This window comes from Hermetia illucens, chromosome 3 (assembly GCF_905115235.1).
Source record: "Hermetia illucens chromosome 3, iHerIll2.2.curated.20191125, whole genome shotgun sequence".
Classification (NCBI taxonomy): domain Eukaryota; kingdom Metazoa; phylum Arthropoda; class Insecta; order Diptera; family Stratiomyidae; genus Hermetia; species Hermetia illucens.
Window position 1 is genome coordinate 88,694,570 of NC_051851.1, and position 23,349 is coordinate 88,717,918.

A 23,349-nucleotide genomic window follows, 5' to 3' on the forward strand; every position below is an offset into this window, starting at 1 on the left:
GAGATATTACACAGTGCAGTAATTATAGAGATATCATGTTGCTGAGTACCATCTATAAGATATTCTCCCCTATCTTGCTAGGCCGGATAGCCCCATACGCCCAGAGAATCATTGGCCTATACCAAAGAGGCTTCACTCCAGGCAAGTCAGCAACAGATCAGATTTTCTCTCTGCGGCAAGCGATGGAAAAACTGTTGGAATATGGATACCAGTTGCACCATCTATTCATCGACTTTAAAGCCGCCTATGATAGCATAGCCAGGGTAAAACTGTACACGGCCGTGAGAGAAATTGGTTTCACGACGAAATTGATAAAACTGCCTAGGCTGATCTTGACCAATGTGCGAGGCCAGATAAAAGTAGCCTACATAACGACGAAATCTATGAGCGATACCATGACCGTCAGGTTGTGGATAAAATTCGGCTCAATAGGTTACGGTGGGCGGGTCACTCAATCCGTATGGATGAGGATGATCCCGCCCGGAAAGTCAATAACGGCAATATCTATGGTAGAAAAAAAAGACGAGCCAGACCCCCCCCCTAAGATGGAGCGATGGCGTAGGTCTGGACGCCAGACAGCATTTAGGGATGTCGAAACGGTGGACCTCGACGCAAAACCGGGATGTCTGGAATTCCTCATTAAGGTAGGCCTAGACTGGATACCGGTTGTTGCGCCGTTGGTGATGATGATGGAGAATAACCAAGAACATGGTCGAAAGTTTCATGGTCACTGGGTCTTGGGCTAGTTTTGCATCAAGGTCGTCTACTTCATCACCGCCGCCATGAATTTGTCAGGAATTCATGGCGGCGTGACATACGACATCGCTGCACCGAATGCATGACGAGTCGACTCTTACCATACAAATTGCTCTTATATACTTTCAGGGCACAGTCTTCCTCATATATTTGGATGAATTTTGACAGTCTAAAATAGGCTCTGTTGGCCGCTAACAGGATCCCTTCATTTAAGTTATCGGTTCTAACTTTCGACATCACAAAGGGGAATAATTTAACTTGCCGAATCTCTATCTTCTTACCTGTAATTGACCGATGTATGAGGATCATAAATTTGGTCTTGTTTTATTTGAAGTGCTGCTGACATGTTAACAGAGCTCTTTTTTGTTCGTGTATTTCTACAAGCAGGGAATAATGAGTGTATTTTTAAAGCCTAACTGAAAGGTTGACCAATTCAGCATACGTTAAGAGGACCGAAGAGGTCGATCATGCAGCTAGAGTGAGTTAACTGCAGCCGAGTGAGTTAACTGTAGCCCGTTATGTCGTATGGTAATAGCTCAAAGGAGAGGGGCGAGTTATCACAAATATTCATGGCAATCGGGATTGATACTCGGGGCAATGAGATCGCGAGGCTGGCGCTCAACCACTTCAACCATCATAAATTTATTTTGATTTTCTCAAAATTCGTGACTTGCTTAATGCCTCAAAATATTGATTGACTGTTCACAAAAAAAAGCTAATCACCTTTCGTGTTTCATACTATGAATGATCAGCTTCAAATATTGAAGATTTTTGATTTGACCTTCTGGTAAGAACGAGTATTTCATTCGAGAAGAATAAATCACTACAAGGGATGCGCTATGTGAAATTATGCATTATAAATGGGCAGTCCCTTGAATTTCATCTAATTCTATACATTTCTTGCGAAAGTGCTTAACTATAAACTCAGCGATAGAAATACGTGACAACACAAATGCAGTAGCTGCTTGAAAATTAGAACTCGCGGAATTATTTGCAAACTAGAATGGGTGATTCTAATTTCCGAGCTTAGAATTTCGTTTTCTGTTTACAATGTATTTTCTTATGTTTTATTTCCAATTTTCCCATATGTGGCCATATTCTCGCTTTTTTTTTCTGGGTAGGGTAAATGAATACGTCGGTAAGCTGTCATACTGCAGCTAAACACCTTGCCATCAGAGAACTAGTCTAAAACTGTTTGATACATTTCTTCGGGTTTGCCTTCCCATTCTCCCCCCTTAGAGAGCCTTCAAGTCAGGGAATTCCTTCCAGCAAAGGGAAGGGGGAAAGGAGGGGGAGAGGAGGGGGAATTACTAGTTTGAAGAATCTCCTGCAATCCAGTCCCTCTACCGGTGGAGCTCAATCTTCTTCGCGTCAATAAGCACCTGAACGTAATGTACAATGTGGATTCAGCTATTAGTGCTCCTCAGTACTTGTCTGGTAATGTTGGCCAGAGAAACCAGAACACACAGTCAAGGAATCGTGCCTCGCAAATCTTGTGCAGGTAACACGGAAAACCTCGATGCTCGTCTAGAAGTTAGGTAAGGAAATAAGGACCTAAGTTGTCCATCTACCTTGTTTTTCCAAGCGAGTTTCCACTCATAAAGTTAATGTTGCCGTTCGTCGCGAGCAACAGCCCTTCTTTCCGCGATCATAATCACTGCCTGTTCTGAGACAGCGCAGCAGCCAAAGGCCACCCTTTACGGTTCTTCATCTCTGTATCTCCGCAATGCGTTTACGATACATCTCCTTGCTAAGGGCATCAGCCCAAACCTCGGCGGAATAGAGTAGAACATACTCATAAAAAAACGTGTCCTGCTAGAGGAAGGAATCTCAACGTTTGCTATTAGCCGTCTTAGGCCAAAATTCCAGCCTCGGCTTTGTCCGTTGCTACTTTGATTTCCTGGAGAAAGCTCATTTTCATGTCGAGCTTTGATCCAAGGTATAACTATCGATTTTGACTATACAGCGTGTTCCCTTTATGATGACCGAAATTTTAATGGTGGATAGTACCAGTTGATTGAAGAAAATCGGTCCATGGAAGGGGTACTCTATCTTTTACCGAGAGACAGAGTTACAGAATTATAACGTTTTTCAAGAATAGTGTCAAAGACTTTGACCTTCCAAAAAAATCACAATTTTTCACTCCCTCAATCATTTAATCTCTTCAAAATTTTGGGATAAAAAGCACCCTTAACAGTATGATATTGTTCCAAATGTTGGTTGATATTCTTGGATATTTTACAAAGAATAATATAATCATCGTTGGCGCAACAATCCATGAAGTGTGTTCGAGCAGTTCATTCAAGACCGTAGCGGTAGACTACAGAATCTTATAGGGGGCAATATGGTTAGCATTGCGCTCCCCCGAGATTATTACCCTGATTTGACTCAGGTAATCATTCACAGCTGAGTCGACTGGTATCTGACGTCAAATCACGATAGAAATCTCACTGCCACCAATGAGATTTGAACCGCGACCTTCCGTACGACTCCACTCAGCTATCCAGACACACTTTACAAAGAATCATATCTCCAAATTTCATAATGATCGGTTTATTACTTTATGAGTTAGAATTGCCGCAAGTGTGAAAAACGCCATTTGGAGAAAATCGTATTTGAAAAAAATTGTTTAAAAAACCTCTTTTCGAATATGAAGACATTCATCACTGTTAATTACGAACAAAATATAGTTACAACAAATACAAATGACTTGCCGAAAGGACTGAAACCAGGTAATTATTAATACGCTATGTACATAGCGCCATAAGATTACGTAAGAGCAGAAAGTGACCATCTCCTGGGCGTTCGGGCCCGAGTTTGTATTTGATAATCGCTGGGGATAATTAAGTTAAGGATCTACGTCCCTAGTAATATGGTTTCCTCCCTTAAATGAATTTTCTCCAAATAAAGACCACGTTTTCTCTCATTTAATACGTAATATTCTTAAATTTTTCATAACTAAGCACATCATTTTAAACTCATATGAAAGCTAAAATAATGAGGTAACTTTTATCAACAGTGCAGGTTTGTAACTTTAAAGTACGGTTTCAATAATGCATATTGGAATTTAAGTAAAAACCCGATTTTCAAAATTTCTTTTAAATTTAAACAATTATATCTTCGAAATGATTTATTTATTTAATTTAACGGACAACAAACAGGAATCGGGGAATGAAAGTAGACTTCGAGCTCTGCGAAGGGCACGTTGAAAATGTCTGCGCTACGTGTGTTATAAGACGCCGTCAGTGGCGGAGCAGTCCATCAGACCTGAGGAAAGTTTAAAAAATGGGCATAGATCCAGATAGGATCTACGCTGTTGTAGGAAGGGAAGGTTCAGAAGGCAGAGGCGGGAGGGGTAGTCCACACGAGGGAAGCTTTTCTTAAAGAAGAGGGAACGGGTGAATTTACGTTGCACATTTTCAAGGGAGGGTGACCAGATCACGGAGCAATACTCGAGAGTATTACTCACGAGGGAATTGAAGAGAGCTAAGGAGGGTTGGATGGAGTCAAAATCAGAGGAGGAGCGAAGTATAAAGCCTGACAATTTTGCAGCTCGATTGATGACATCGAGGCAATGGGTGTCAAAGCGGAGCTTATGGTCGAAAGTGACTCCAAGGTCTTGAGTGGAATTTAAGCAGGATAAGGAATGTCCGTTAAGAGAGTAGGAGAAAGAAGTGGGTGAGGATTTTAGCGATTAGCACATAAAGTGGCACTCTCTGACTCTAGCGCTAAACCATTAGTCGAGCACCAACGAAACAGAGTGCCCAGGTTAGATTGAAGGGATACGCAGTTCATAGGCGACGATATAGCGGAAAACAGCTTAAGGTCGTATGCATAGAGCAAACAGGCACAGGAAGGTCGTTAATAAAAAATTAAAATAACAAAGGACCCAGAATAGATCCCTGTGGGACGCCAGAAGAGGGGGAGAAGTAGCGGGAAGTACAGCCGTCAGAGATGAGAGTTTTGATAGAAGTATCTTGTGATTTAGAGTGTCGAATGCTTTGGCGAAGTCAGTGTAAATGGTATGCACTTGCCGTGAATTTAGACATTTGGCGACAAATTTGGTAAAGTCAAGCAGGTTGGAGGCAGGGACCTACTTTTAACGAAGCCGTGTTGCTCTTTCACTATGTGTTGGCCAAAGTGAGCGGACAACCAGTCGCTGACATATCTTTCCAGGATTTTGGAACAGGAGGAGAAAAGGGAAATGGGACGGTAATTCTCGGCAAGCGTACGATCGCCACTTTTGTGAATGGGGATGATGAGAGCCTCTTTCCACAAGCCGAGAAAATGATTCTCTTCGAGGCCTTTGTTGAAAAGAAGAGATAGGGGAAGGGAGATGAACTTACCAGTTTTGAACAAAAAATGATGATGACCTTTGCAATTGAAAAGATATCCATTTATAAGAAATTTTATGTAGTTTCCGAAAGTGGTATAAATTTTGGAATTATATGATAGACGGAGTGAGAAATTGTGATTTTTTTTTGGAATGCCAAGCTTTTTGACACTATTCACGAAAACGCTATAACTCTGTAACGGCAAAAGATAGAGTGCCCATTCCATGGACCAATCTTCCGCAAACAAGTGGTACTATCCACCATTATAATTTCTACCATCATAAAGGGGACATAGTCAACTCGCCGATTGACACTGGACGCAGGGTCGGGATTCTCGTTTTAGTCAAGGAGATAACTTCGGTTCTTTCCAGTATAAGTATATATTCCAGTATATATGAAACCATAAGCAGTCATCCATCAACTTACCCGTCGCATCAATATGTGAAGTTTGCTTTGGGCCTGTTCAACAATGAGCGCAGAAAAAGTTTCGCAACATCATTTACATAATCGACCAGGCGCGATTTTTCTGTTATGTCGAATCTTAGCAGACCATCATCAGATATATTTCATAGGTCCAGTCCTGGGATGAGTACACCTCTGGCTCCCGAGTGCCACATAGGCAAAGAGCGATCCTCATGTAATCCTTCAATATCACGGCACGTGGAATTAACTTTTGAGTGCGCCTAGCATATCCGGCAATCTACAGAGTTGAAGGTATTTTTAACGTGTTGCGAGGAGCACTACACGCCGAAATCAACGATTGGTGCGCCACCTCAATTAACAGTATCCACAACCTCTATGATAGAATCCCTTGTGGATCTTCCTTCTCTTAAACTAAACTGTCTTGTCACCTTCCGGCGTGAAACACTAGTTTATAATTTTCATAGAAAGGATTGCTTCTTTCAGTTCTTTCATAGTGAAAAGTGGAAAATCCCCGTGGCCAGTAGGGGCCAGTAGGGAATAATTTTCGCACAATTCAGTCCATCAAGTCTTCCGCCAAAGCCAATCGATTACTTCCACGGATTCCGGCGCAAAAGCTCCATCGAGAATGCTTCCTTTGTAATCGGATATTCGAAACGTTGGCGTGGATCCGACGTTAAAAATTTAAATGTTACAGTCAAAGCTGTAAATTGGCCTGCGAAAGCTGGCAAAAGGCAATTTAAAATATATTATTACTTCACGTTCTAATCTTGGTGGATTATTTTTCTCATTATCTTATACATTATAAATTAGTTATCGTTCCGATGCTTGTAGTTCTTCTAAATAAAAATAAAACTAGGTAGCTTTCTCCTACTACAATATATTTTAATAGTTAGTAAATACGTATTTCGAGAGCTACTTACTCTCTTCCTCAGTACTTAAGCTACCTCTAAGCTAAGGTAGACATGCTAAGGTATTTTCACATTATAAATTCTTTGAATAAAAACGCTCGGAAATGAGAAGTAATAGGAAATTGGCCAAAACTTTTTGCATCTAATTTTCGAGCTATAGTTCATTTTATCGTTCATTAGAAAACATTTAAAGCAATAGAAAATCGGTTGAAGCGGAAATCGTTGATGAGTAACATCGAGTTGGCTGTTTTTTCAACGGTTAACGAAATCTCCGCAAGCGAATCTGGCAACTTTTTGTTCATCTTGGCAATGCCGTGCTACGTTGACGTTTGTACTCTCCAATCGGTGGACAAGCACAACAAAAGATGACATCGAAAAGGGGAGCATCGTTCAATCAGCAGCAATCGTGTGATGACAGCTGTCGGGTGCTCGGGAACATTGGATTTTAGTTCGCCGCGGCCACGGAAAATTTTTGTGAATGGTGTGAAGTGATTATGTCCAACTTTTCTGCCAATTCTGAAGCTTTCAAAGGTGCCCGAGCGGTGAGATCCAGGTGGCTGCAGTGGAGTCCATGAAAGCCATTTCTTCCGATTTTCTCTCGGCGCACAGACTCCGTCTTGCTGTGTTATGTGTTTCGGTGGACAATCTCGAATCGGTGCATTGGCTCACGGACGCGACACATTCTCTCGAGTGTTTTTGTTTGGAAGTTTGTTTGGCTGCTGCTTATAGCATTCTGTACCTGCGTGGACTTGCTTTGCGTACTAGTTGCGGCAGCGTCCAGGATGTCGTCGCTGAAAGTAGCGGTCAGGGTCCGTCCCTTCAACCAGAGGTAAGTAACCGTAACGAGTGTAACTGCTACAGTTTCCGCAACTCATTTGTGCCAGCAGTGGGGCTTGCTCAACAGCTCTTTGGCTGCTGGTTTTTGCCTTTCGCATTGTGCTCTCATCGTAGCGGAGCAGTTTAATTGCGAAACTGCAGTCTGCCCCCCGAGGGCACTAGCGGAAAACAAACACTGGCAACCGCTGGAGTTAGCGGCGGGTCGTAGTTCTGTCTTTGGCTCGTTGCGTGGTCCCCGCGTTCGTTGCCATCATTCTCATCGGCGTGATGTCATGCCTCCCGAGTCACCCAGCTCCAATTACGGGGCTCCCACGGAACATCAGAACGGCGACTTTCATGTATAGAACATGGTTTTCTCCGTGTCGGAAGAAATGGACACCTGCCTCGTAATTGCTGCTCGCCTTGCACGCACTAGGCTGGAAAGAATTCGGCGCTTAGTGGAGAAAACGAACACCAGCTAACTACGAGTGAAAGGTGAGGTCTGAATGGATTGGAGCGGAGGTCAGGGTGGATTTTTCTATGCGGTCGGTGCGGTAAGCTTCACGTACCAACTCCAACTCGACGAGATTTGCCAATTGGTTGCGGATGGATTCCGCGCTGTGAGTCATGAACGCGAAGAGTTTCTTTGTACGGAACTCACATTATTTAACTATTTTCATGAAAAAATTGATAGCTATGCCCGTGTCCAAATGAGGTGAGTAGTTGCGGTTGCGAGGCGGCTTAAGCGTGTTTCTGTTATCAACTTTGTTTACTGCGATTAATACATTATGGATGGCTTTTATCTGAGTTTATCTCATAGCGGTTGTATTTCCCCGTCAGTTTCATTTCTCTGGCGTACTTAGATAAATAAATTCAGAATTGGCGGTTTTGCAGAGATTAGAAGCCTTCCTGCTCCGCCTATGCTTTGTGCTGAGATAGTTTACAGTTGCGACAGTTGATGGGCCTGCTATCCCTCTTTGGGTTGTATGATGCATAGTTGGAAGGAGCTGAACTGGGGAATCTATCGTAAGGTCAGCTTCTGTTTAGACTGTTTATGTTGGGAAATCAGAAAATTTCAACATCAGCTCATAATTGAGACTGTTGGCATTGGTAACTGCACGGACATGGGTTTCTGAATCCACTTTCTATTTTCTGATTGCTATTGCTCTTATTTTGGCTGGTAGCGCTAATAGACCTCGACTTATGGTGCTTTACGGCTTTGAGCTTTATTGCCCCGAGAAATACTTCACGGCTGATGTTCATTACATTACGAACAATATTTTATGCATTGTTGCAGAGGAAGGTTGATCACTTTCTTCTTTGGCTAAAATTCCGATTTCCATTGTAATTTTGAAATATATTTCCGTATTATGGACAGAAATGCGAATTGTGAGGTTTTGAATATGGTTGAAACAAATATCAGTACCTTACCATTTTTAAGGTTTTGTGAAAAACAAAACCTTGTCAAAGTCAGTTTAGTGTCTGTCTGTCACAATCAGCTTTTTCGGGAAAAGGTTGTAGCGATTGACACCAAATTTGGTTGAAAGGTGGGAACTTTGAACGCTCACGCATATAGTGAATTACATCATTCTAAGTCAAAAGCGGGGGGGGGGGGGGGGGGGGTTCATTTTTTTTATCCAAATATTGTCATGTGGGGTATCAAATGAAAAGTCTCGATTAGTACTTTCCGATTCCGTTTTAGTTTTGATATCTGTTGAAAAGGTAGGGAGTGCAGGGGGCCGAAACTGATCATTTTTTCACGGACCCATCCTTAGAAATTATCCAATCGAAAAATCTGAAAAAAAATAGGAGTATGACCTATATGGTGCCTCGGCTCCGAAATATCCTTCATACCGATATCTGTTCAAATAAAGTTAATAATAGCATATTACTATAATTTTTAGTAATTGGCTGCAAAATCCCCCTTAATTTCAATCCAGAATCACCAAATGCAATGTACGCTATAAGATAGAGCACAATCATACTAAGTTTGGTAGAAATTCCACTATTACTGTGCCACGTGCCGCGTTATCTTTTACGGATATTATAGGATTAGCGGAGGCATCGCTCCCTGCTGTATAAGATGCTAGAGGGTCAGAGGAGGAGAGATGTCACGTCGGGGGTAGCTCGGAGATCCTTCCTAGGGATAGACCTCTAGAACGCTGAAATAATGAAAAAAAACAACTTGTTGTTTCTTTTTCGTTAGTATAGATATTTATTCTTGCAAATACCGATATTTCGGAAAACACTTGTTCCCTTCATCAGTGCTAACAAGTTTTAGCAAATACCGGTATTTCGGGAACCACTTGTTCCCTTCATTAGTGCTAAAACTTGTTAGCACTGATGAAGGGAACAAGTGTTTTCCGAAATATCGGTATTTGCAAGAATAAATATCTACACCAACGAAAAATAAACAACAAGTTTTTTATTATTTAAGATAATTAATCGTTGGAAACACCGCTTAATTACGGTCAGACTCTAGAGCGCTTCCTACGATAGTCTGGTAAGGCTCGATAGAAGCATAAGAGTCGGTTATGCAGATAACGTTGCAGCATTTATTTATTTATTTAATGAGGACAATACACAGAAAGCAAGTCAATGGTTTATTTTACGGTTGAATCTAGAGAGGGAAATAGAGTCAAAGGACCCAAACTGTAGGGCATTGTAGAACCGGCGAAGCCTCGGGATCGAAGAGTAAAAGTAAATGTCGAGCTCCGCGAACGGTACATCAAAAATGTCTGCACTTCGTGTGTTATGAGACGAGGCGGTACGGAAAGTAATATCCGAGTTGGCGGAGCAGTCCATCAGACAATTGCAGAGTTTGAAAAGAGTACACATATCAAGGAAGATACGGCGTTGCTGTAGGGAGGGGAGATTGAGGGTGCGGAGTCGTGACGGATAAGACGGATAATCAACCCGTGGAAGGTTCTTTCTGTAAAAGAGGGTTCGGGTGAATTTGCGTTGTACAGCTTCAAGAGCGCCACAGTTACGGATGCGGTAGGGGGACCAGATTACACAGCAATATTCAAGGATTTTTCTGAAAAGAGAATTGAAGAGTGTTATGGAGGGCTGGATTGAGGTAAAGTCGGAGGAGGAACGTAGGATAGCTCTATTGATGATGTCAACGAAGTGGGAATTGAAACGAAGTTTATCGTCGAATATTACACCCAGGTCTTTAAAGGAAGTCAGTAGTGAAAGGGGTTGTCCACTGAGAGAATATTAAAAGGATGTTGGGGCGGGTTTAAGGGAATAGCGCATCCAGTGGCACTTGTTGGGATTCAGTATTAGCTTGTTGACCGAACACCAATGGACTAAATCATTAAGGTTGAATTGTATGAGAGCATAGTCCAACGGAGACGAACAAGAGGCAAACAATTTAAGGTCGTCTGCAAATACGGGCAGGTGAGGATGGAGGCGAGGTTATTGATAAAAAACAGGAAGAGTAGGGGGCTAAGTATAGAGCCTTGGGGAACACCACAGGAAGAAGAGAAGGAACCAGATGAGTGACCATGAGAAGAAATTTTGCAGGAAGGGTATGAGAGATAGGAGGAAAGCCAGGAGATGATTGAGGGAGGGAAGTCTAGTAATGAAAGTTTAGAGAGGAGTATGTTCTGGTCAACGGTATCAAAGGCTTTGGAGATTTCGGTATAAATATCATGTACCTCCTGTCGTTAATTCAAGCATTCAGCAACAAAGTTGGTAAAGACCAGAAAATTTGAAGCGGTTGATCTATGTTTCACGAAACCATGCTGTTCTTTGACAATGAGGTGATCGAAGTGCGCGGTCAACCAGTCGTTGACGTATCTTTCCCGAGACGGGAAAGTAGCATTCATCTAGACTATTGTTGTAGATTATACTCAGGGGGAGGGAAGTGTGTTTTCTACAGTTAAGGAGGAAGAGATTAGGAAGCCCGTCGGGGCCAGGTCCGACATTGGGCTCAAGATTACCAATGAGGAAGTCAACCAAGGAAAGCATAAGGAGAGGAATGGCTAGAGATTCGGAGGAGTCTGCAGTTATGAACGGTGTAGAGGGTGGAGGGCTCGAGGGAGTAAACACCGAAGAGAAGTAGATGCAGAGAAGGTCGCAGGAGTGATGTGGGGAGTTGGCAGTGGAGTCAGCGAAGCTGATAGAAGAAGGGAGAGATTGAGTTGGATTATGAGAATTGCGAGCGTGAGGCCAAAAGGGTTTTAAGTTACCGCGGGCATGGGCGGCTTCGACGCTCAATAAGTACCTTTTGCGCGCTTTTCTGGCCATTGACTTCACAGTAGAGCGTAAAGCCTTAAAGTGAACAAGGTCGGCGTCATTCTTAGAAGCCCGAAACTTCTTCCGCAGTGTTTGTTTCAAGCGAATGTTAATAAGAATTTCCGTTGTGAACCAAGTTGGGTACGAAGGTAGGCAGGGGAAGAAGGGACATAACAGGAGAGGAGATCAGAGAAGATATTGTAGGTGTCAAGAGCTTGATCACACGATGAGTTGCTTAATATATGTACCCAGTTGAAAGACGCCAAAGGTGAGTTCAGACCGTCAAAATTGGCTTTGCGGAAGTTGAACTTAGTGGGTTTACGCTTGGTTTTGGGTTTTGAACGAGGGAGCTTCGCTCTCAAAGATGAACTTTTTTGAGCAAATCAAAGCAGCAGCGGACAAGGCTGCACCTGAAGTTTCGGTCTTAAGTTGACCAATGGCAAACATTGGGGGTCCTACGTCTAGTAGGCGACGTTTTGTGATGAGCACAAGGCAGCCTGTTCCGCTCTACACAGAGGTATGGGCTGACGCTCCGAGTAAGGAGGAATATCGTAAGCGCCTGACCGGGGTTGCAGATGGTGCATATCTACCACATTGTCTCTAAATCGGGAGTGATGGTGATCGAGGAGTGATTCCCATCAGCGGAGCGTAAAGCCATATTCAAGGGCATCGGAAGTGGTTCGTTGTGAAGAATGGCAACGTACCCTAAATGACTGATAACTCTTTTGGCAAAATGAGACAAGAGGCAGATGGACTGCGCGGCTCATTGGCCACTTAGGGTCTTGGCTGAATCGGGAGCATGGCAGGAGGGAAAAGCTACGGATACTATGGATGCGAGATCTGAGAAAATCTGTTTGGATTAGTTTTTCCGAAATCCTCGTTAGAACAAGGGTGGTCACATTGCGCGCGGTCTCTAATATTCTGACCGTATTTGCTAGTAGTGATGACAAAGGAGAGTTTCAAATGTTATCTCAAGAGTTATGGAACCAACTTCAAAAGCTTTTCGAGTATTTTATCGTGAGACTAGGCACATTTGAAGGAATAGAAAAATTCTTCAATTTTCATGGATGTATTTCTTCAAAACAACGACTGGCTTTTTTACAATGTATTCAGTTCTTTTCTCTTTACTGAAATGGAAATTTGAAATATTCAAAAATGATTTTCATTTCGTCGATATTGGTTAATTCGAAATTGGGGGGACTGAAATGAATGAAAATTCGAATTAACCAAAATTCATATTACTGAAGTCGGGGGGAGGTGCTGAAATACTTTATTGTAACTATACTTTCTTAGAATATAAAGACACTTGCACAACCCACGAATTTCTAGAATGAACTGAACATTTGAAAGAAAAGATCTCGCAAGGGCTGTATACACATAATGCAATTGACTACACATTAATTGACGAAACAATATAGAGCCTAAATATGAAAGACTGAACATACGCCTTTTTATTTCGGTACGAAATCTTAATAAATAAATCAAGTTTAGTCAATGTTTTCTATATCATTAATATAGGAAATTTAAGGGACCAGGAAAAAAGTTCGAATTATCCACGATTTCAAATTAACCAAGTTCGAATTATCCAAGTTCGACTGTACAAACATCTGAAATAAAACAAGCAACAAAATCGAACACTTGGCACTTGTATCTTCAATTTATGTTGAAAAGAACGGAGCAAAGTCAGCATGTGGAGGAGTACCCTGTGAATCACTTACACAACTTTTATCTGTCGATGAACAATATGGGGAAACGCCATATTTACGTTTTTGATGGTGGATTGGCTGTGGTGTAAGTTGACCTGTAAATTGGTCCTCCTTTTGGCAAAACACTTGCTGGAGTTTATTACTCACAAACAACCGATATTTTAACATTCTATGGTCTGTTGACAAGTGATGCCCATCCTCTGAAATTGCACCAAAATATTAAACTTGTTAGAACGCTCACATGATCGACATCGTTCGCATTTTGACATGCCCTTTGTTCCCATTAGTAAATATTTTCATTGGAAAACAGGCGGTTGTTTGTTTGAATGAATTCGTCAGAACTCGTATCCATAGCATCCGTATCCTTATCAGTTTTACCTGCACGATCTCCTCGATCACACCATTTTTTCTCGTGGAAGGTGGGATGGAATTAATTCCATTGGGTATCTCTCTCTAGACAATATTGTCGGGAGATATTGAGGAGCGCTGACAGGTGGAGCCGTGTTCTGCACTACCTTCTAGTTCTTGTCGTTGCAAAGAAGCTAAAGATCGACCAGAGGGCCTGGTTGCCAGGGGATTTTTTGAACTAACACTTTTCTTCTTCCTCTTTGAAAGCTGCCCAAGGCAGGAGAGCTCGGAAGCTAGTCCGAAGTTGGACAGCGGAATTGAATATACGAATAAAAAAAGTGAATACAAAATTTCTCACATAAGATGAAGACAAAACCTTTATATCGGAAGCATCCAGCTTTCGGTATTCCGACTTATTCTTTAATGACAACTTTCACGTCTCTTTGTCACAGGAAAAGCTAAATGCTGACGAATTTTCGATGAACTAATTTTTAAACTTTTGTGTAAAAGAAAATTTTTCCAAAAAAAATCGGTTTACTGTCTGTTCGTCTGTCTGTCACCAGCATTTTTCTCAGAAATTATCATAGCAATTGACACCAAATTTGGTGAGAAGATAGGAACTGTGTCGCCCACGCATACAGTGAGCTATAATGTTCTACGTGGAATTTAAGGGGAGATCCATACATACAAAGCAAGAATGTAGTTATCTTCTTCTTTTCTTTAGTCTTTGTCCCGTTTACAAGTGGTGTCGGCCACCGTTGTTTCGGCCGGTATTTTGGTCGCTTACCGTTGACTTCGTTAGCACGAATTACGTGACCATACCATCGAAGACGCCTCTCTCGCAATTTGTCCACGATCGGTGCAACCCTATATCGATCCTGGATACTCTCATTTCGGATGTGATCAAAACGTATCAGGCCACTAGTCCAACGCAACATCTTCGTTTCCATTACCGCAAGACGCCGTTCATTGTCTTCCATAGTCGGCCAACACTCAGCACCATAGAGAGCGAAAGGACGGACGGCATTGCAGCAAATTTTAGATTTGAGACGTTCGTTGATACGTCGATCACAAAGAACACCAGTTGTGGAACGCCACTTCATCCAGATTACATTAATTCGTGAAACAATTTAATAACGCAATGGGTATCAAAGGCCTCGATTAGTACTTTTCAAAGCTGACCTCAGTTTTGGCATTTAATCCAGGGAGGGGGCTGAAAAGTGGTTATTTCTTTCACGGACACATTCTCAGAAAATTTGCAGTTATATATTGTAACTTTAAATCTCAGTAGCACGCGAAAGTGAATATTCTGATATAAAATATGCATACACATTACGCGCCAGGTACTAACGGAGCAAATGTCCACTCAAATGTTTTTATATAAGGAATATACAAAACCTTTCATACATGAGACTCCAGCTTCTGGTTTCGCGACTAGTTTTGGTTTACATTAAGCTCTTTTATTTGTTTTTTCGTCCTTTCATCAAATTTTGGTGGACGACCCGGTCGGTCATTTTTCTCATAATTTTTCGGATTTCAATTAATTTGCGTTGCAATTTGACGAATACAATGACCCTACAATCTTGTTCGAATGCACCAAATTTTAATACAAAAACGCCGAAAATACGATTATTTTGCCGAACATTTACCCCCGCTATAATTATTTCACGCTGCATCACGAAGATAATGTAAACATTTGGCGCGTGCTACAGCACTTGACCTTGAGATCGCATGTTTATAAATACCGTTGTTCTATGTTAAGTTGGATGAGTTGATTTTTCAGTGATATTCACTTCTTACCAATTATGAACGGAGTAATCAATCGAATAACAAAACAAGTCGGGAAACCAGAAGCTAGATGCTTCAGGTGTGGATGGTTTTTTGTGTATTTCTTTTATAAAGAGATTTGAGTGTGCATTTGTCCCATTAGTATGTAGCACGTAATGTATGCATATATTATGTCAAAATATCCACTTTCAAGTGATATTAACATTCAAAAACTTGAATTTGCACAGAAACGACAGTTTTGACCTAGTATAACTTTGTTAGTAATAGTGCGATTTTCACCAAATTTGGCAGGATGCCTATGCCATATCTTACATTGTTGCAAAATTTCGTGATTATATGGTGAACTTAAGGAGGGTTTTCCCTGTCAATTACTAAAAATTATAGTAATGTACTATTATTAACTTTATTTGAACAGGTATCGGTATGGAGGGTATTTCGGAGCCTAGGCACTATATAGTGGCAGCCTCTTCATTTTTTCAGATTTTTCGATTGGGCAGTTTCTGAAAATGGATTCGTTAAAGAAACGATCACTTTCAACCCCCCGCATTCCTCACCTTTCCAGTTTCAAAAAGTACTAACTGAGATCTTTCATTTGATACCCCACATGAGAAAAAATGTACACCACCCTTTTGCATGTATGGGCCCCCTTAAATTCGACGTAAAAGGGTGTAGCTCCCTATATGCGTGAGCGTTCACAGTTCCCACCCTGCTACCAAATTTTGTGTCAATCACTACAACCGTCTCCGAGAAAAATGCGTGTGACGGACAGACAGAGAAACAGCAATCCGATGTTAAAAAGGTTATGTGTTTACGTGATGGGTATCTGAATGCCATCTGATGATTGGTTGCCTTTGCTTGTGCGCTGCATCACGAAATAACTTGTATGTATCTCTCAATAGATAGGTGCGCCTCCTTTCAACTCCAAAAGAACTATAGGGGGCAGAACATTGCCATTATGACCATCAGTCAAGCAGCTATAAAGGCACTAAGCTCCAACCAGGTGGACTTTAAACATATCAGAATGCCTTAATGATAAGAATGAACAAAGTTGGTTTGCATGATAAGGTCGTAACAGTTATGAAAAGTATGTTAAGGTACGTTGAAGAATACCAGATCCTAGGCCATGCCGGCTTTAGGTTTGATTGATATATTGTGGTTAATATAACCATTAAAGGGGCACAATAATACTTTTGAACCGGACTGTGTTAGAATCCCAGAACATCTAGGGAACCAGTAAGGTATTCAGGTACAATACCTTTAAAGTCCACTCTTGAGTCGCCAAATTTATTGAATTTCCTGAGCCAGTGTTTTATATTTTACCTTCTTCAATACGTATTTCCGCTCAATGCTGCTATTATAGCGGTTAGCAATAGTCTTTTAACTAACAGGGCGTCGGACTTATCGCGTGGGATACGGCGATCAGTTAAAACTTGACGTCATTAATACATGCCGTAAGTATAGTTATCGAGAACTGCTCACATTTCATATCGGGGATATGTTCTCGTGATATGAACGGTTCTTATGAGTCGCCTTATATGCAGCATGCCTGTCCGTTTATTGTAAATGGAGATCGATAAACGGCTGTCAGAGACAATTGAGGTGTTTTTCGTCATTGTTTCTGACTTCCATTTATCAATTCACTTTTGGTACGACTTTATCCTGCTCAGATGATTGAAAGATCAGTCCTTCAAATTTAGTGGAGTCAGCGCGCAATCGAGCGTGGTTTCCCTGATTCCTCGGTACTTATCGAATTCTGCCGCGTGGGGTGAGAAGGTCACCAATGTTATGTGAACCATGCGGTTCGTGATGGGTGGCTTAGATTCGACACTTGTCTACACCAAATTCCTTTTAAATATCATGGTTAAACACGTCTACTATTCATGACGGACTTCTAAGATGGCCTCCAGTACCAGCGTACAACTTAATATTATTTAACTAAATCAAGTGTGTTAGCTCGCACTTAGACGTAGGTCATACTTAATTGCAAAACCAGGCTCTCTAGCATCATACAGTAGCCAGTACAAAGGGGTTCAGTGCCATTCAAAACAAAGGCAAACTCAGTGAATCCCCCTGGAAGACGCCTCTTCGTATGTGGCTGGGCTCTGAAGCGTTGGTACCCTCAAATGAACGCACTGACAAGGTGGCATGCTACCCTTCTATGATCTTTACTAGTTTCGGATCAATCGGATGCATACCTAGAATATCGATTAGCCAGGTATGCGGCAAACCGTCAAAGGTCTTGCTGTAATCGGTATTGCAACTAAATATTGGGTTGGGAAATAGAAATGACGTATTTTGTCAATAAATGGCGACACTTAAACATATCTTGTGTTGTACTTATCGCATCGGGTCATACTTGACGGCGATTTGAAGACGACAATCTGTGCTACAAATGTCTCTTTGACAGTGTTGTGATCGTACGTTTCAGTCTCAAGTTATAGCGCGTCAAAGATGGAGTCCACCAAGCAAGAAATTCGTCATATTTTGCGTTCTTACGGTCTTAGGTAAAAATGCAACGAAGGCGGCCGAAAAAATTTGTGAAGTTTACGGGCCCGATACTGCAACGATTCGCAACCGCACAGCGTTGGTTCGATCAATTTCGTACTGGTAGGCCAATCGTCGTAGAAACCGATAAAATCGTCGAAATCATCCAAGTAGACCGGCATGTGAGCACTCGCTCGATTGGCCAGGAACTGGGTATAGACCATAAAACCGTTTGGAACCATTTGCAGAAGATTGGATTAAAAAAAAAGCTGGATGTTTGTGTGCTACACGAGTTGACGCAAAAAAATCTTTTGGACCGAATCAACGACTGGGATGCATTGCTGAAATGGAACGAATTCGACCCATCTTCGAAGCGAATGATGACTGGTGATGAAAAGTGGATCACGTACGACAACTTCAAGCGAAAAAGATCGTGGTCGAAGCGCGGCGAGCCGGCCCAAACCATCGCGAAGCTCGGATTAAGGGCCAGGAAGGTTTTCCCGTGTGTTTGGTGGGATTGGAAGGGAATCATCCACTATGAGCTGCTCAACTATGGCCAGATCCTCAATTCGGTCGTCTACTGTAGGGAACTCGACCGTTTGAAGCAGGCAATTGACCAGAAGCGGCCAGAATTGGTCAAAAAGAATGGTGTTGTGTTCCACCAATACAACACTCGGCCTCACTCATCTTTGATGACCCGCCAGAAGCTACGGGAGCTCGGATGGGATGTCCTATCGCACCCACTATATAGTCCGGACCTGGCACCAAGTGATCATCATCTCTTCCGGTCCATGCAAAACGCTCTTGGTGCTACTATAATAAGTTCCCCTCAAAAGAGGCTTGCGAAAACTGGTTGTCTGATTTTTTTGCAAATAAGAAGGGGGGGGGGGGGTTATAAGAGGGGGATAATGTAGTTGTCTTCTAAATGGCAACAAGTTTGCGAACAAAACGGCGCATATTCGCCTTAAATCGGATAATTCTAAGTATGTTAAGTAAACCGTCAAATTTCGATCACAAATACGACATTTCTTTCTTCCTAACCCAATATATTTTTTCACGGCTAGTTGCCTGTCTTCCTATTCCGGAGGGTTTGCTTGTCGGACAAAATCTTGTTGCTTTCGAGGTATTCCCTCTCTTTTGTGGCTGAAGTTTCCTTTTGCCAAGCCTTCCTCTCCCGTTTTCTGAAAGAATTAGGCCGGCTGTAGTCAGACTTCCAGTTTTTTTCATTAAGGAAATGGCTCTACTATCCTTTCTGGGTGACCGCACCGTAGATACTGGGTGCAGGCTTTCCACTGAAATGGGGGAAAATGAATCTTGTGAGGCCTTTAAAATCCGTGCCTCGGCCGCGATCTAATTTCTCAAAGTCGCGTGTGGATTCGAAGTCTGTGACTCCTTAATACTTGCAGAGTTACAATCCATTGCTCCAATCTTCATTTGTTTTGGACACCCTTACTGTAATAGTAAACTACTAAAGGTTCCCCCACCATGACAAGATGGTGTTCGAGGGCAGTTCAAGGAGGGTACCCAAGGCTATTCCAGAAACTGAATTTTGGGACTGCTTCAGGAAGTTGCTGGGACAACGGTACGATGAAGCAGAATAATGATAGCGCGGAGATTTCAAGGCAGGTCGGATACTTTACGGACAGATCTCGAATTTCATTACCGCCTTTTCCGCAATATCATGGACTACTTAAGTTTTTAGTTATGAATTATCGACCTTAGAACTTCACTTTTTGTATTTAAAGGGCAAATTGGTCTATAGTATGATGATTCATTCAACGGTTTATGCGGTTGCGGGATCAGTATCAGCCTTTCCTATTTACTGTCTGTGCAAAGAACTCTTCGCTTAGACAAGATGTGTACCTGTGTGCGAACGTTTTGTATTCCATCTAGATGGAGGCTGCGTTGTTTAGGACTCTCTTTGCCGTCAGTCCTTAAGATAAATCTTCAGCAACTATTTATAGGTGGCAATGTCACTATTTGGCGCAACAATTTAGAGCACATTATAGAGGAGAAATTCAAACTTGTATGCGCCTCGCCATGGATCCGAACACCTTGTCAATCATGAAACTGGAAAAATTGAATGTCAACCCGATTCGATTAATACATGTTTGTTGACGAAGTGTGTGTAATTGAAGGACGGCATTATTTTCGTTTAGCGGCTTAGACGTTATACATTTTCTTCAACCTAATATTCTTAATGTAAGCAAACCTGAAAATTAAATTGTGGAGGGAAATGGGATTTTTTCTATACATAATTGGTAACTTGCTTAAAAATTATTACTTATAATTTTCCCTTTAATTTTATTTACAGGGAGATGGATATGGATGCGTTGCCCATTGTACAAATGGACGGTAAGAAGACGCGACTGCACAAACCAAAATTATCATCAGTTCGCGAATCAGGTCGCGATAATTATCATGACTTTACATTTGACCATTCTTATTGGTCTTTTGATGCAAACGATGGGCATTTTGCTAGCCAGGAGCAAGTGTACCTCGATTTGGGCACGGATGTGGTCGATTCAGCGTTTGAAGGTGAGTTTCTTCAGTCTTTTCTCCAAACATTCACTCAGCATGTTCGAAAATTTAATGCTTCCCTATAGAGTCAAAACTGACCCCATCCTAAATGGTTATTTTTCTAAATTATTGTTTATTCTTTGTCGTAAGGGAAACATGCCACTTTAAGTTTTCAGTTACCTTATCCAATCAGTGAATTGTGGAAGCGCTTCAATTACTTCCGGCATACTTCGATTAGTTGCTAGCATTTATTGATTTTTCTGTATTTGCCTGTCACAGTTTTTCATGTTATGCGTACTTACCCGAATTGCTTTCTCTTTCTTCTTGGGAATGAATATTTTATCTCTGATTGTTCGATACTTATAATCCAGCAGCACATTTGTTTTGATTTTGCAGGATATAATGCTTGCGTGTTCGCATATGGGCAAACTGGTAGCGGTAAAACCTTCACTATGATGGGCTCATCTGATAATCCAGGACTGATTCCGAGGATTTGTCATGAGCTTTTCGCCAGAATGAAAGTGGGCCTTGAATCAGGTACTGGTTACAAAACACATGCAAGTTACTTGGAAATATATAACGAGCGAGTGAAGGATTTGTTAGGACCGGCTGCGGTTGGTCATGGACTTAGAGTTCGGGAGCACCGTAGTTTGGGCCCTTATGTTGAGAATTTATCACAGCATGCTGTTAACGACTATGAAGAGATTCTGGTAAGAAATTGCGGGCAATGTCGGCAATGTTAAGAACGTTGAATGATTCTACACTTTCACTCTGGTTTTGTGTTTATCTTTCCCCATTTGAATATATCTTCATTTACAAATGCTTGAGTAGAATTATGTATTGTATAGTTAAATTTTTAGAGAAGTTTCTTTTTCTACGCAGCTTACATTTAAAACTTTCCTCGGGATTTATGCCCATAGCTGTTTATGAAAGTTACATGCACTGATTTTAGTTGATTTATTGTTTAACTCAGGAATGCATTAACCGTGGGAATATCCAACGTACAACCGCCAGTACTAACATGAACGACACTAGCAGTCGAAGTCACGCGATATTCACTATCACTTTTGTTCAAGCCGGCTACATGAACGATATGCCAAGCGAAACGGTTTCGAAGATTCATTTGGTTGATTTAGCAGGAAGGTTAGCCCGCCTTTAATTAGTTTTATATTCTGTAATTTGCATATATTTTTCATTGTTCATGAAGCGAGTATGTGTACGCCTTTCTTCTCATTTTCTTGTTTATGAAATTACAGTGAACGGGCGAATGCAACGGGTGCAACTGGGCAACGACTCAAAGAAGGTGCTCATATTAACAAATCATTGGTCACGTTAGGTAGTGTGATATCGGCGCTGGCGGATCAGTCGAATCGTACAGAATTGACAAACAAAAGAGTTCTGTATATTCCATACCGCGATTCTGTGCTCACATGGCTTCTAAAAGACAGTTTAGGTGGAAACAGTAAAACAATTATGATCGCGGCGATATCACCGGCTGACTGCAATTATGGCGAAACATTGAGTACATTACGTTATGCGAATCGTGCTAAGAACATAATCAACAAACCGACAATCAACGAAGATCCGAACGTGAAATTGATTCGAGAACTTCGCGATGAGATTAATAAACTTAAATCGATGTTGTCCAGTGAAATGGTGAAGCTTTGAATTTCTAATTTGGATTGGAGAAATCAATTTTAACATTTTCATTTACAGAATTTGGCAGTACCGTCTTCTAAAGTGCTTGAAGATCTTCTGAAGAAGGAGGAGCAAGAGAAAGTTTTGACGGAGAAATGGACGGAAAAGTGGAAGGAGGCGCAACTTATTTTGCAGGAGCAGAAATCACTTGGTCTTAGGAAAGCAGGTGTGGGGGTGGTGCTGGATTCGGAGATGCCACATTTGATTGGTATTCATGACGATATAAGCACTGGTGTAACATTGTACAGTTTAAAGGTGCGAAAATTCTTCAGAAATTTTCTCTTTATTCCGTGTTAAATTTCAAACAAGAAATAATAACTGCATGTCAAATTAACTATAACGTGGTGACAATTCTTGGGATAACAACATTTTTTCGTTGGAATTGAGTATCGTTCTAATTTTAAATTAAATTTAAATTTTGCATAGATAACGTCTTCATTTCTAAATTGATAACACTAATTACGTTGACACGAAGATTTAGAGGCTCGAGTGATTATTAAAGCTACAAAAAAAGTGCATTACCGCGAAATGATGAGTTAGTGTTAAATTAAGCGTTTTTAAGAATTTGAGGTGATGATTTGTGAAAGTCTTTTTGTAACAGGCAATGTTGATTATGTTACTACTTCTGTGTATTCTCTTTTGTGTTTCTTCAGGAGGGTGAGACGCTGATAGGCACGGAGGATGCAGATGCACCTCAAGACATAGTTCTAAGTGGAATCGGGATTCAGCCAGAACACTGCAGTATTCTCTTAGAAAATGGCACTGCAACAATCTACCCGCAACCCCAGGCGCAATGTTGGCTAAATGCAAACCTTATCGATGAACCGACGGCTATAAGTCAAGGTGACATTATCCTTTTGGGGCGGACAAATCTTTTCCGATTCAATAATCCAGCAGAAGCCGCCAAACTTAAGAAAGATCAATCACGATCACGACTTGATCTTTCCCGCTTATCACTCATTACTGCATCACGTGAGAACTTAAATTCAAGTTTTTATGGCGACGATGAACTATTCAGTACCTCATTTCGCCGGGAAAAACAATATCAACCATCACCACTGGTGTGTCGCGACGATCCTGAGATTCAGGATGAGAATCGTAAAATTTTAGAGACAATCGAAAATGCCTTAAAGCAATTGAATATAGAACGTGTACAAATGCATGAACAATATAAAATCAAAGTGCAAAAGTTGACGGATGAGTTGGAGCGATTGGAGAAGGAAGAACATGACATCGAGGAATTGTTGAATTGCCGTGAACAGAAATTGTTGGCAAAAAAGGATATGTTGCAGTGGGAGAAGAATAATGAAACCATCCAGGTGAGTA

At 41.5% G+C, this 23,349-nt stretch overlaps 1 protein-coding gene across 2 annotated transcripts in view; it reads left to right on the plus strand.

Annotated features, from left to right (window-relative positions):
* Positions 1–6,794: 6,794 nt before the first annotated feature.
* LOC119651150 (kinesin-like protein Klp98A) overlaps positions 6,795–23,349 on the plus strand; it is a 36,718-nt gene continuing 20,163 nt past the window's right edge. Inside the window, exons 1-7 of one of the 2 annotated variants that reach the window (XM_038054556.1) lie at positions 6,795–7,250; positions 20,120–20,343; positions 20,722–21,035; positions 21,299–21,468; positions 21,582–21,981; positions 22,042–22,278; positions 22,677–23,342. In XM_038054556.1, the coding sequence (XP_037910484.1) occupies positions 7,204–7,250; positions 20,120–20,343; positions 20,722–21,035; positions 21,299–21,468; positions 21,582–21,981; positions 22,042–22,278; positions 22,677–23,342 (2,058 nt within the window). In that variant the 5' untranslated portion in view covers positions 6,795–7,203. The remainder of the gene's footprint in view (positions 7,251–20,119; positions 20,344–20,721; positions 21,036–21,298; positions 21,469–21,581; positions 21,982–22,041; positions 22,279–22,676; positions 23,343–23,349) is intronic. The other variant, XM_038054555.1, reaches the window with a different exon arrangement.